This window comes from Octodon degus, unplaced genomic scaffold (assembly GCF_000260255.1).
Source record: "Octodon degus isolate 3935 unplaced genomic scaffold, OctDeg1.0 scaffold00107, whole genome shotgun sequence".
Taxonomy (NCBI): Eukaryota; Metazoa; Chordata; class Mammalia; order Rodentia; family Octodontidae; genus Octodon; species Octodon degus.
The window spans coordinates 3,745,940-3,758,907 of NW_004524683.1; the positions used below are offsets into that span (position 1 = coordinate 3,745,940).

Genomic DNA, 12,968 nt, shown 5'->3' on the forward strand with positions numbered 1-12,968 from the left:
AAAAAAAAACCCTATGAAATGAACACACAATGATCTAAGATTATGTTCTCAGTTTAAGGCTTAAACTCCTTCAGGAACTACTTGTATTATTTCTCCATCCTCACTGGTAACAGCAATAGGTCCCAGTTCAGATGCTTGTGATTTTTTTATTGCATGTATGTATTTACCCTTCAAAACATTAGGGCCTTAGGAAGAAAAAAGGCATAGAATTAGGTTTGGCTTAACGCTTGTCCTTCCCAGGTGTATGTTTAGTCAATGACTATGTCAAGACCTTTGTGAATGTCTGTTTGTCTATCTCTGTGTCTGTTTGTCTCTGTGTCCGTCTCTGTCTCTGTCTCTGTCTCTGTCTCTGTCTGTCTGTCTCTGTCTCTCTGTCTCCTCTCTCTCTCTCTCTCGCTCTTGCTCTCGCTCTCGCTCTCGCTCTCTCTCCCTTGCTCTCTCTCCCTCTCTGGCTCTACCTCTCTCTCCTCTTCCTCCTCCTTCACTTTCCCTTCTAGCATGAGGGTAACAAATTGAGGACCAGCATTCTGCTTACACCTTGCACATCTCTTCAGACCATCCGATAACTTCTAGAGCTGTTTGTATGGCCAAAGCCACCCATTATCCTGCCTCACCAAGCAGAAGAAAACTGGAGGCAAGCTAGAAAAATCTCATTAGGCCACCTTTTGCCTCAACCTCTTCAACACTGCTTGAGAAACAGAACTTCAAAACTTAGCCTGTTGGGAAAACAAGGGGGAAAAGAGGAAAAAGGCTCAAATGGGCAAGGGGAAAAATAGCTTCAAAGTAAGTTGGTTTCTGGGCAAAAGTAAAGTAACTCACAATTTACAATATGCATTTTAAATGGCAAAGGTTGGACACTATTAATTAAGCACAAATAAGTTTTATATTCCTTCTGACTTCTAAATATGTTAATAGGCTTTTTCATAAAATTTAAAAAAACAGCACAGGTTAAAATTAATTTTATCTTTACCATGTTTCTCTTCTCATTAAATCCCAAGTTAATTCTAATTTTCAAAGGAGATCCCTGCAACACCCCAGGAGGACATGCAGAAAACTAAATAAAGCCATGTAGTTCCAGGGAATAACTGCAGGCTTGTCTACGTGTTAAAAAACCACTGTGTGTGATGTCCCCTTGAGTGCTGGTAAAAGGATGGAGACTGTGAGGGTGGCACACAATGTCACTTCCCAGGACATCTGGCATGAGCAGATGGACCTCTTCTTGGGGAGGGTGTTTGCCAAGATACAGAAAGACTGACAGACTGAAAGAGACCTAATGTCCTCTACAAACCTCCAATTTTCAGATCCTGCATATGACTGGTGCCTTCAAATAGTGTTTCTCATGCAATCCTCGCAGAAACCCTATCAAGCATTATCGTGCCCACGTGAAAGATGCACAAAAACAAACAGGTTCAGAAAGTTGAAGCACTCCATCCAAGATCACTCAATTGTTAACTGGAAAATCCAGGAACTGACTAAGGACTATTTTGCTCTAAAGTCCCTGTACTTTACAGTTTATTAAGATGAAGTGCTATCTTCTCGGAGGCTTGCTTACACCCTTCAGGTATACTGTAGCAGTTCTCCAAGGTGAGAACTGGGCTTATGACCTGTGAGCTGGCCTTGCCAACAAGGGTATGGAAATAAAGCTGTCCAGTAGAAATGACACTACTTTACTAACATGTGGATACATACATAAAATATATTTTTGATTCTATCTGCATGCTAGCCCTCCACGTACTTATCACAATAACTAGGTTGATTGTGATATTTCCATTAGAAAGGCAATTAAAATACAATCAAGTTAGAAAATTATCCTCCCCCAATGCCACCTAAAAGAGAACAACTCCAAAATAAAACCAATTTACATATTTTAGTCCAAATTAAAAAGTAAAAGCTAATGATTCCCTTTTAATATCTTGAATAACAAATGCATACTTACATAAAGCTTTCTTTGGGGAATGATTACTATGAGGACAACTTTCCCAATATTATTCATAAATATCACTTTTATTTTAGTGTTACAATAAGAATCTAGACTTGTGGGAATTGTACTATCTGTACTCAGTGCATCAACAGAGATAATTAATGTTGAAGACATGCACAATATCCAAAATTTTAGATGTGTGGTTGGCTGTATTACAAAAAGAAACATAAAAAAGGATGAGTCAAATCTGGTCAAAATCACAGACTGCAGGGACTTAGTTGTTTACTCCATTTTAAGCATGTATTTTCCTAATGAAAGTTCCATCAGTAAAGCGCCGAAGTTCTCAGGTTTCCATTTCAGACTTTTAAACATCACCTAGCGCTGAAGTTTATCATTAGAGCTATTATTTATTATGGCTGCATTTTCAAAGTGGACACTTTGAAAAACAAAAGTCAAATCCAGTTCTATCTACTGTTTTACTATTTACTATGTGCATTTCTTTGAAATGTAAAATTCTAGGTTGTAAAAATTTCTCTTTCTTTCAGCAGTGATTTAAAAAAAAACATAATGAAATTAAGTGCCATGACTGGAGATTAAGTCAAAGGAGACTGACAGCCACAGAAAGACGAGAGAGAGAGAGAGAGAGAGAGAGAGAGAGAGAGAGAGAGAGACAGAAAGACAGAGAGACAGAAAGAGAGATAGAGACAGAAAGACAGAGAGACAGAAAGAGAGACAGAGACAGATACAGAGACAAAAACCCTACTATTTTACAAGTAAAAGTTAGAAAGCAAAACTTGAAATGGCTTACATTCCCAGCTTAGTAAAATAGACTACTTGAAAAGCCATTATTGGCATATGCCACAGCACACCAGGGGTCGCAGTTGTCTATATCCTGCTCCCTACAAGCACATAGGACCTCACAGATATGTATTACAAACTAACTGTTAGCCCAGGGTATTCCAAAAGGCTCACTATCTGTCCAGGCACACTCCTGAGTGTAAGAGAAAAAGATATTCAAAGAGGCAATTTCTATCAGAAGCAAGGCATTCATATTTCTGTCAAATTAACAGGTTCCAGCCAAGTTTCATGGGCAGCTGACTAAATGACAAGTTTCTTCCAACTATCCAAATTACTCCTTCCTGGGAGTGAACATCTGGGTACATGGAACTCACAGACAAAAAATGTCCAGAAAGTCTTTACTTCTTACCTTTTGCTGTTGTTAAGCCTACTACAAATAGAAAAGGAAAAACTCATATTTAAATGACTTTCCTTCAGAATTTGATACAACCCTCACAGTATAATGTGTAACCTTGAAAACCTTCACTTGATCTCAAGTCATGGGACTTATCTTCATTATTTTTTTAATCATTGCTGAAAGAAAAAGAAATTATAACCTTGAATTTCATGTTTCAAAGAAACGTATATAGGATGCCATTGACAAACACGTCTTTAAACCACAACAAATGAGAGTCAAACTCTACTAGGAACACTGTTGTCACAAAAACTTCAAGAATTAGTTGTCATAAGGCAAAGACAACAATGAATAACTGATCCAAGAAGGACAGAATTTAATGCCATGAAGTGCAGACAGGAAATCTCCACACCGTGGTGTGTTTTTCAGAATTTGCCATCATAGCTGGAATTGTTTCTCTGTTTTCTTATATTCTGAAAAAGGAAACCAACTTGCTATACAAGTGTTAATTACTTTTCTATACTTTAAAATGCATAATTGAAAAATTGAACTCAGTTTTAAATGGTATTTTTCAAACCAGGAGTCGAGAGGAAGTTATTTTCTGGAGAAATCTATGATCTAAAATTTTTTTCCATTTAAAAAAATCCCATATGCTAGGTTTTACATTTTACTTTTTCAGCTAAAAATAAGTCTCTCCCCCCCAAAAAAAAACCTTCCAAAGAATGAAAAGGCAAGTACACAATTACATTAACCTTAGCTTTCTCAACCAAAATGTATTTCAGGATTCCTTTATGGCTCTCAGTCTTTTTGTTCCTTGTAGAGGGATTCTTATTGGGGGGAAAGTATCTCTGGTGTTAGCTACCACAAGAATCCCAATAATGAGCCTGGCAGAGCAAAAATGGTCACTTCTAAAATAGTCTGGAGAAAGGCTGACTCTCTGAGTTGGGGTGGGAGGGAGAGATGTGGGGACCATCAACCTATTAAGAGCGTTGACACCACATACTTTATTTCATAACGAATGTATAAAGAACCACATAAATATCACTATTAAACAGCATGGCTGTCAACATCAAAAGCAAGCTAGCTGATTGATTGCTGTTTTTCTTTTTTTGTCCTTTTATAACAATTTCATTTCCAAAGTGCTTTATTTCTAATGCTGATGCTCCAAAGCTATTGTGAACACATTGGCTGGATAATTAATGAAGTAAACAATAAACGAAATGGCTCATTTTTATGCCCCCAGTGAACATCCCATACTGGTTATAATTAAAGGTGTGAAAAAACAAACAAGGAAGTAACAGAGATGTAAAGTCAAGGTTCTGAGAAATTACAGGGCATCCTGCACTGCACCAGTTCAAATTTATCACTTCTTATCTCCTACACCAGCAATGTATGGATCCACATGTTGGTGCCCCTCGCTACTCTTGTCCTCAGTCCTTTTCTTTTCACTGTTAGACAGCTAACTTAAGACATTATTTGTGATAAGTCACACCCATTCACCCACAGGCTACTTTCTATTTTTCCTTTAGAAAGTCACTGACTTATAAAAGACCTCTATCTTCAAATAAGCTGAGATTTTAAAATTTCAATGGTTCCAACATGCATACGCACCAACACTCATAAAAACTAAAAAAAAAAAAAAAAAAACAAACCAAAACACGAGATGTTAACAGAGCTACCTCATCTCCTTGTTTTTATCAATGGCAGAATGATCAAATGCCCCTAGTGAATACCAACTCTTCTCACACATACACATATAAACACATTTTAATTAGAGCCCAACCTCTGATTCAAAGGGTAGCTTTCAGGATTTGCACATTTATAATTCCTCAAGTGGGAGCTACAGAAAGGTGTCTCATTACTAATGGAAGTCTGTAGGATATGTATCTTACATATTTTTGATGTATATTTGAAATTTCATATTTTTCTAGGAAGAGGATTGTTGAAGCTACGAAGAAAAGAAGCTACTTCTCATGAGAAGCAGCCTGATTTGGTTTCCTTTCCACTTACACACACACACACACACACACACACACACACACACACACACATACTTATAAGTAAGTGTGTATACAGTTGATAACATCAAATAAGGAAACCCTAAGACAGGTGCAGGAATTCAGCAAACACCCTTACACTAATACACAGTCTATTTTCCTCTCTCTCTCTCTCTCTCTCTCTCTCTCTCTCTCTCTCTCTCTCACACACACACACACACACACACACCACATATCCTTCAAGTGGATGGGGAATGGATGGTAGTCAATAAACAGTTGACTTTACTTCCAAAAAGTCAACTGACCAATTCTGTGTAACATGACTCATCAGCTAGTAAACAATAAGATAAAAGCTTAAGAATGCTCATGTCCATTCTTACCCCTAAACTCCCAATGACATTGGAAAAAAAAATACTGCATTGCAGCACTTGGCAGCGCATACTCCTATATCTAGCATCCGCTGGCCCGCTCACCAAAAAATGTACACATTAAATTTCCAGCAATAAATTTCGTTCCTGGTGGTCACATATCACTGGAACTAATGAAGAAATTTGTCAAGGCCAAAGGACTACTGTCCATATATTATGACCTCTATCAAGACCGCCATTCCTTGCATGCAGTACACATTACTTCTTTCTTTTTTAAATTAACATAAGGCATTAAAATGTCAAAGGCTAAATGAAGCAGCATATCTCTTCATAGATGTGACTATATTTTGTCTACATATAGGAAAGAGAACCCACTCAACATAAGAAAACAAGTGCAAAGTCGGGAAAAAAATCAAACCAAAGAGAAGGACTTGCACTGACGAAATTCTTTCATTGTTCATAGTAACATTTTTCTCTAACTTGAGAAAAATGCTTTAATTCATCCAAACATCCTTTTAGAGATTCAGAATACACACACAGAAAGCACCACCCATGCAATAATTTCTGGATATAAATTTTCAAATAGATTATTACCAACAGAAATCCTAAATTTAAAGTATCTAAAGTCTAGCATGTCTTAAATCCTCTTTGCAAGACTGAGTTTAAGGCTAAAAGACATGCATGCAGTTCATTTTCTTTCTCTTGCTTTATCAAATCTATTCTACTACTGCTGCTGTATAGCTACCTGCCCATCCTTTCATAACAAAACCTCAATATTTAAAGGACCAAAGAAGGGATACTGGGAGATACAAAGTTTGAATGCTTTGTGCAAACCATCAAACAGAAGCAAGCCCTTCTACATCCGGCTAGAAGGATGACTTGAATGAGTGGCAGTTAGGAATGAATGGGGCTAAGATCCAAATGAATATATGATTGTTAGTTTTTAAAAATGAGATATTAAAATCGTCTTGTACGTTAATGATTGTGAAAGTGAATTTTCAGTTAATTTCCTACCTACATTCATTTGACTCTTTTAAAAATTTAAATAGTAAGTAATTTAGCCATTATATTATTATGAGATATATAGACATTCTGATCATTAAAACTGCTATAGTAAGGTTTTTTTTTTTTTTGAGACATATTTCCAGTCAGGTTTTGACTTCTCAATAAATGAACATTCAGCTTCCATAATGGCACACCTCCACATGCAGGTAGTAGGCATTATTATTATTTTTTTTTAAGACAAAGAAGCAAAAAAGGTCAGCAGCAGAATCACGTGTCTTTTTTACAGTCCAAGCCAAGATGACAGTTCTTATAGAATTTTCCCCTAAGTAAAAACTGTCAGAAAATACTCCAAATAAAGGAAACTATACTACAGAAGAAACAAATTATTCTATTTTTAAAAGGTGACATATTTATTCACTTATCATACGAGAGCAAGGTTCAAGGATAGAACAAAAAAAAAGTTTATTTGTTTTTAACTTCAAGAGTCAAAACAAAATATTAAACCCCTCAGTAATAGGACAAAGTAGAAAGAAGCATCTGTAAGGAGGAAAGAATGGTGTGTGCTGGGTGGACAGAGTCGTAAAGGGGAAAGTAACATTTAAGAGTACTTTCAAGAAAGCCAGTTATATTTCTAAACCTTGTAATGTATTTCAGTATTTTTTAGCCTCTCTTTTTGGGGTTTATAATTAGCTATGTGATTATGTATTTATTTTGCCCCCCAGGAAGAAACCATAACAGATCATTGTTTCAGTTTTTTGGGTTTTTTTTTTAACCTCCTATTCACCCAAGTGGTACATCTTTCAGTCCTGGTACCCACCATCACAGGAAAAAGACACTACTAGTAAAGCACACTATGAGACAGAAAAAGCGAGAGATGCCTGTCACCCAGCGCACGCATGGGTCCCAGACGTTCAGAGACACTAGAAAAAAAAATCAGCTTTTCACTCAGTTTTATGCCAACTTCAGAGTCAGGGCCAAATGCCAGTGGAAAGCAATGACTGTGAAGGTGCAGCCAGGAGGCTACTGTGGCTGAAGGCACAGGGAGGAAAAGGAAGCAAAGTGCCAGCAGAAAGCCGTTCCTTTATTATTATTTTAAAGCGATTTCTACTTGGAATATAAAATGAGAGATACAATGAACTCATCAGAACTATAGTATAAAGGTCTGATTTAGTAAAAATATCAATATCACCTAACATGAAATCACTGCTAAGGGGAAATCTTTTCTACTTATATTTTTCCGATGAATATTTGCTGGAAATTTCTAAGAAATCATTTGCTGAACCTATCAGCTGTGGGAGTTCACTATTATGCTTCCGTCAACTTCATTCAATATAATTTACATTTTTTTTTCAAATGGCCTCACAGGATTCCTTGAGATTTTTAGCACGTACAATTTCACAGCAGGGAAAGGAGGAAAAGAAAAAAAAAGAAGAAAAAAAAGAAAAAGCAAGATTCCCTATGCTCCCTTCCCCCCTCTTTCTCTCCGTCTCTCTCTCTCCCTCCCTTCCTCCCTCTCCTCTCCTCCTCTCTTTTCCTCCCTCCCCCCTCCCTCCTTCTCTCCTTTTTTTTTTTTTTTAAACAAACAAACAAAAAGAAAACCAGGAGAGGCTGAACAGATGCTTAAAAATAGATTTCTTAAAATCACTGTAAACCAGAGTTAGAAATGTAATTAACACCTATTTATAAAGAATAATTAAAGTTGGGCTGACCACAAAGAACAGCAAAGATAATCGTGGTCCCCCCCTTTATACTGTTTGCAGTGTGTTCTCGTGATAGCCACCTGCTCCCTACTCGGCTTCTCCTCTGTTCGTTTCCCCGGCAACCTTTCATTGGGTTTTCCTCCCAGCTATCGCTTTCAGTTGGGCTGCTCGGTCTAATCTTATTTGTTTTACACCCATCAAAACAAGCAGCCAGACAAAGGCAATCCTCTAAGAATGAGAAAAAGACCACAGCTTTGTTATAACATCTATGCAGAGCAAAAAGTCCTCTTTAGGCTTCTCTAGTAAGATGCATATGAATTTATAGCATTCTCCCATACCCAGCCCTGAAACCCCATAAAAGCTATTGCTGGTGAAAATTCAAAGTCAAAGTGGGCACTGGTGGCATCAGATCATGCCATTTTGTGCCGTATCTGCAGGGTCAACATCAGGCAACAGGAGCGGTACTCAAGGAGTTTCCTTGCTTCCTTTTTTTCTCAAAAAGATGATGCTATAAATAGATTTACTACTTGGCAGAAAGGTTTTCCACTTTCCCATCCACATCCAAAAGTCCTGTTTCACAAATGCATCTGCTCCTACTGAATCTTACCTCCTCCACCCCTCATTCCCAGCCTTCCCCATCACTCCTAGCAGGAGACTGAAAAAGAAACGTGCCTTTAACTTTAACAGTCGTGTAATTCCACTGAAGACTCACAGAGGCAGCGGACACGCCAGCCAACAGTGACGGTCACATTGTGATTGTCAAAAAAGGCACCAGTCTTGCTTGGTTAAAATATGTGTTAGATGGAAAAGGCAGTCTGTGTGCCTGTGTGCATGCCATGCCATTATACTTGGTAGTAGATTCTTTTTTCAGAAAAGAAAATACTAAATAGACACACACAAATGATCACCACAGTGATTTACAATGTACAGTCCACCATCCTTACACACACACACACACACACACACACACACACACACACACGGCTGGAACCTCCAAGCTGCCTTCCTCTTTTCACTTACCATCTTTAAGCCATTCCACTCCATCTGTGATCAGAAGAAGATGGACCCTCACACAGTGTGTCAAAAGCGGAAAGAAACGTTATGTAAAAGCTGACATTCCTTCTTACAGAGCTGCTGCCCAGAGAAGGAAGCAACAACTCAACACGCCAGGCACCGCTACACATACAAGCCGCCTCCTCTTTTTTATGAGGTCATGACAGGAAACTCTTTGAAATACAAGATGCAGCATTTACTGAAGCCCAAATAAATCACACTCTTTGCCGTTTTGACTGCGCAGTCCCCTGAAACACAACTGCCCATCTCAGTGTTCAACATTCAGGCAGTACCTCTGGAGGTTTAAATCTCCAGCAAAGAAATGGAGATTCCTAACCCCCATGCATTCACCCCCAGCCCCACAAAACCCAGGCATGTATACAAGTCCCTTCTCCCGTGAAAAAGAAAACGTTCCTTTTGCCATGATGGGCTCAAGTAATATAATCTCTTTCAACAAACCAGCAATTATTTCAGCCCACCCCCACCCTCCGTCTTTATGTTGAAGGGAAACTGACAACGAGCTGTTAAAAATGACACTCTATCGCCCCACTGTTTTTCAATAAAAGGACCTACATGCATTCTACACAAAAGATATAGTAAATGCAAGAACCAAACAACAACAGAGAACTAAACTCTTGTGCAAGCGTAAGACTGGTCAGGGTGTAGATGCTTGCCTTCCCTCCATCAACACAAACAACAGATTATAGATCTAGTCATACCTACCATAACCATTCTTATTGGCAAATATTGGGTCTTGCAGAGCTTCGACTCTTCTCTTAAAATTTGCAAAGGTTTCAGAATATATTTTTTAAATGACTACTATTGTTATATATTTTTAAAGATCCACAAAACACAATGTGGATGATTGTAAAGTAAATCAATTATTTGAGGGGGCAGGGGAGAGGAAGAAAAAAAAAAGGAAGAAAAGGAGCAGTGAGCTGAAACCCCCGATTCTAGGATGTAGATAAGAACAACTGAACAGAGCCTTGCTGAAATTGGCTGGAAGCTTCCCCTTTTTACATCCATTTATGGGACCATCTGTCAGCACAAGCCAGGATCTGATTGGCTGGGGAAACGAAGGGAGGCGTTGCAACATCAGGTGCTATTTAAATTAGCTACTGCCAGATTGGCGATGTTAATGATTTGGTGACCTCTACAACAACAGAGACCAGATTTCTGAACTGCTTCTTGTGTCTGGTAATTAAGGCCTGGTTGAAGCAACAACAGCCACACTTGTATTTTTACCTTTTCCTTCCTCCCAGCTCAAAAGTACTGTAACAACTGCAGGTCACTAGAAGCTTGCAAACCTTAACAGTGGGAGTGTCCTTCCTTTCTCCAGCCCTGAGGGATGCAGATTCCATCCCTCTGATGGAGGGCTTTTCCAGTGTTGAATATTTTCAACCACCTTATCTTTCTCGACAGTTGCTTTCTAGCGAAATGCATATTTAATGATCTGCCTCTAGGCTTAAAGATACAACAAAAGCACTTTAATGTGCTAATACTTCTACGTTTTAACTTTATTATTTCCCAATATTGCTGATTTTTTAGTAAGACTCCTTCTGCAGCTAACATGGCCAGCATTGCTAAAGCATGCAAGTTTGAGCTTAAACTTGCTCTGTGAACTAGGGTCACACAAGTCTGCCCAGAAAACTACTCCCAAATAAAGAAAACAAACAAACCAAAATTCTGGAAGGAAGGAGGCAGCTGTCAGCCTCTACCTTTCCACATTCTGTTTGAGCTTTTCAAAACAGAGAATGATGAATGATTTATTTAAATGAATTTATTTCTCAACTTGGTTAGGGGCATGATCTGAATTTTTAAAAATCACTAAAACATATTTTCCCTCTGCTTTCCTTATCTTTCTAAAGATAAAATGTGTTCCTGAAATAAAACAGCCTCATTTCATTACCTGTACAGAGTGCTCATCTTATTTAACTGGACAAGTGATTTTGCTTCTGTCCTTTAAATAATGCCTTTTTTTCTTTTGGTCTTTTCAAAGATTTGCCAAGAGACATTTAGCGAGTGTGTAGTGATGTGCACAGTCTATCTGCTGGTGTTATACATTCCATGGTTGCAATCAAGCTTTATTTTTCAAGCAGTATATATGAAGTAAATATATTTTTGTTCTGGCCTCGGTTTTTAAAGTGTCTTACCTGAGAAGTTTATGCCTCATACTTATGCAAAAGGCTACTTTATCACTATTTATTTCTCAATAAATATACAGAAATAACAAATATCACCAGAATTCAACATAATCTGTGGTTCAAGTAAGACAGAATTAGGAGAATGGAAACACAGGCTGAAAAATGTGCTATTTTCCTGGGTTCAAAGACTAAGAATAAATATGTTTGTGAAAAGTACTGAAAAAGAAAATAACCTTTACATTCTTAAAGATTAAAGCTAAGTTACTATTTTGTGAACACACACCAATAGACATACATGTGTATAAGCCCTTTAAAAATAGATATACCATAAGACAGTATTTGTTGCAGATACTATGTGAACTATTGGTTTTAAATAGAAATAAATGCAGTTGTTAGGAATGAAAAGGCATAGAATACAAAAGCAAAAATGTTAAAACTATAATACCTTAAAGGAATTAAGTACACTTTTAAAATATTTTCTACAGCACATTTAGTGTCCTATGAGTTATAATAGTACTATATAATGTTAAGTGTAGACTAAGGATGAATTCATAGGTAAAGTGTTTTAAATGGCTCAATGTATGTACACAGGGTAAGTGCATGTACCCTAAATCAACATCAAAAACTGAGTATTTTTTCACCAATATCAAAATATTATAAAAATAAATATTAATATAATGCTGACAAACATGTAAACTAAAACAGCTCACTTGGAACAAAATATTTACTTGGCATTTCTCTGAAGGTTATAAAAGGTGAAATTTCTAATTTTTTCCTTCACATTTATACTAACCTCAGCACACTTGGTAAGTCTACATCAACATAAGGTATAGCAAAAAATATTTAGGCCACTTTTCCGAAATAGGAACTGTATACTGCCGTATAAATAATTAGCTGGATTTGCCAGGATAAAAAAAATCCATGCATTTTGTATATTGATCACTTCTCCAAAAACCTCCACTCTAAAGTCTTTCAACAGAATCCTCAAACAAATGCACAAATGTCCTCAGAGGCCTTTTCTCTAAAGACAAAGACAGAATCCTATTGTTGGGAAAAGTCAACCTTATTATCGCATTTCCAATAGTACTATTCATCTTTCAGAGCGAGGGGATGACCACTACATCAGTGGCGTGACATTTGTAAAGCAACAGATTCTCAATATATTAGCTTAAGAATCAGGCAGGTGAGTCTCCCAGTCACGCAGGATTTTTTTCCATTACAATCCTCCACCACCACAGAAAGAAACTTGTCTCACTCAAGCAGCTAAGGCAACCTAAAAATGATATCCCAGAGCTTTGAGGTTGCCAGAGCCGCTGTTTCCTCTTACCATAAATGAGCAGTTTCTTGAGTCATTAATAACAATTTCCCTTAAAAGAAGTAATCTCATATCAGTCAGCCCCTTGCCACCATGCATACATCCCAAAGGTTGCAGATATCTCAGCATCAGTCGCCGGCAGCCAGCTTTCCCACACAGAGTCCAGATGGACTGAACCAGAAGCCAATTCAGCGTTAATAACTACCTACTCCGCGCAGTGGAGAAGCCTTACGTGGCACAATGGGTTAGGAAACAGCAGCCGGCTGAAACTGC

General features: G+C 37.7%; 1 protein-coding gene across 10 annotated transcripts in view; it reads right to left on the reverse strand.

Moving 5' to 3' along the window:
* Elavl4 (ELAV like RNA binding protein 4) overlaps positions 1-12,968 on the reverse strand; it is a 90,439-nt gene that overhangs the window by 75,268 nt on the left and 2,203 nt on the right. For 4 of the 10 annotated variants that reach the window (XM_004639147.2, XM_004639145.2, XM_023724201.1 and 1 more), the window contains exon 1: positions 9,960-10,237. The exons of 1 other annotated variant lie outside the window; for it this stretch is intronic. In XM_004639147.2, coding sequence (XP_004639204.1) covers positions 9,960-9,968 — 9 coding nt within the window. In that variant the 5' untranslated portion in view covers positions 9,969-10,237. Of the gene's footprint in view, positions 1-9,203; positions 9,566-9,959; positions 10,238-12,707; positions 12,831-12,968 lie in introns of those variants that run through there. 5 more of the 10 variants (XM_004639146.2, XM_023724200.1, XM_004639144.1 and 2 more) reach the window with 3 other exon arrangements.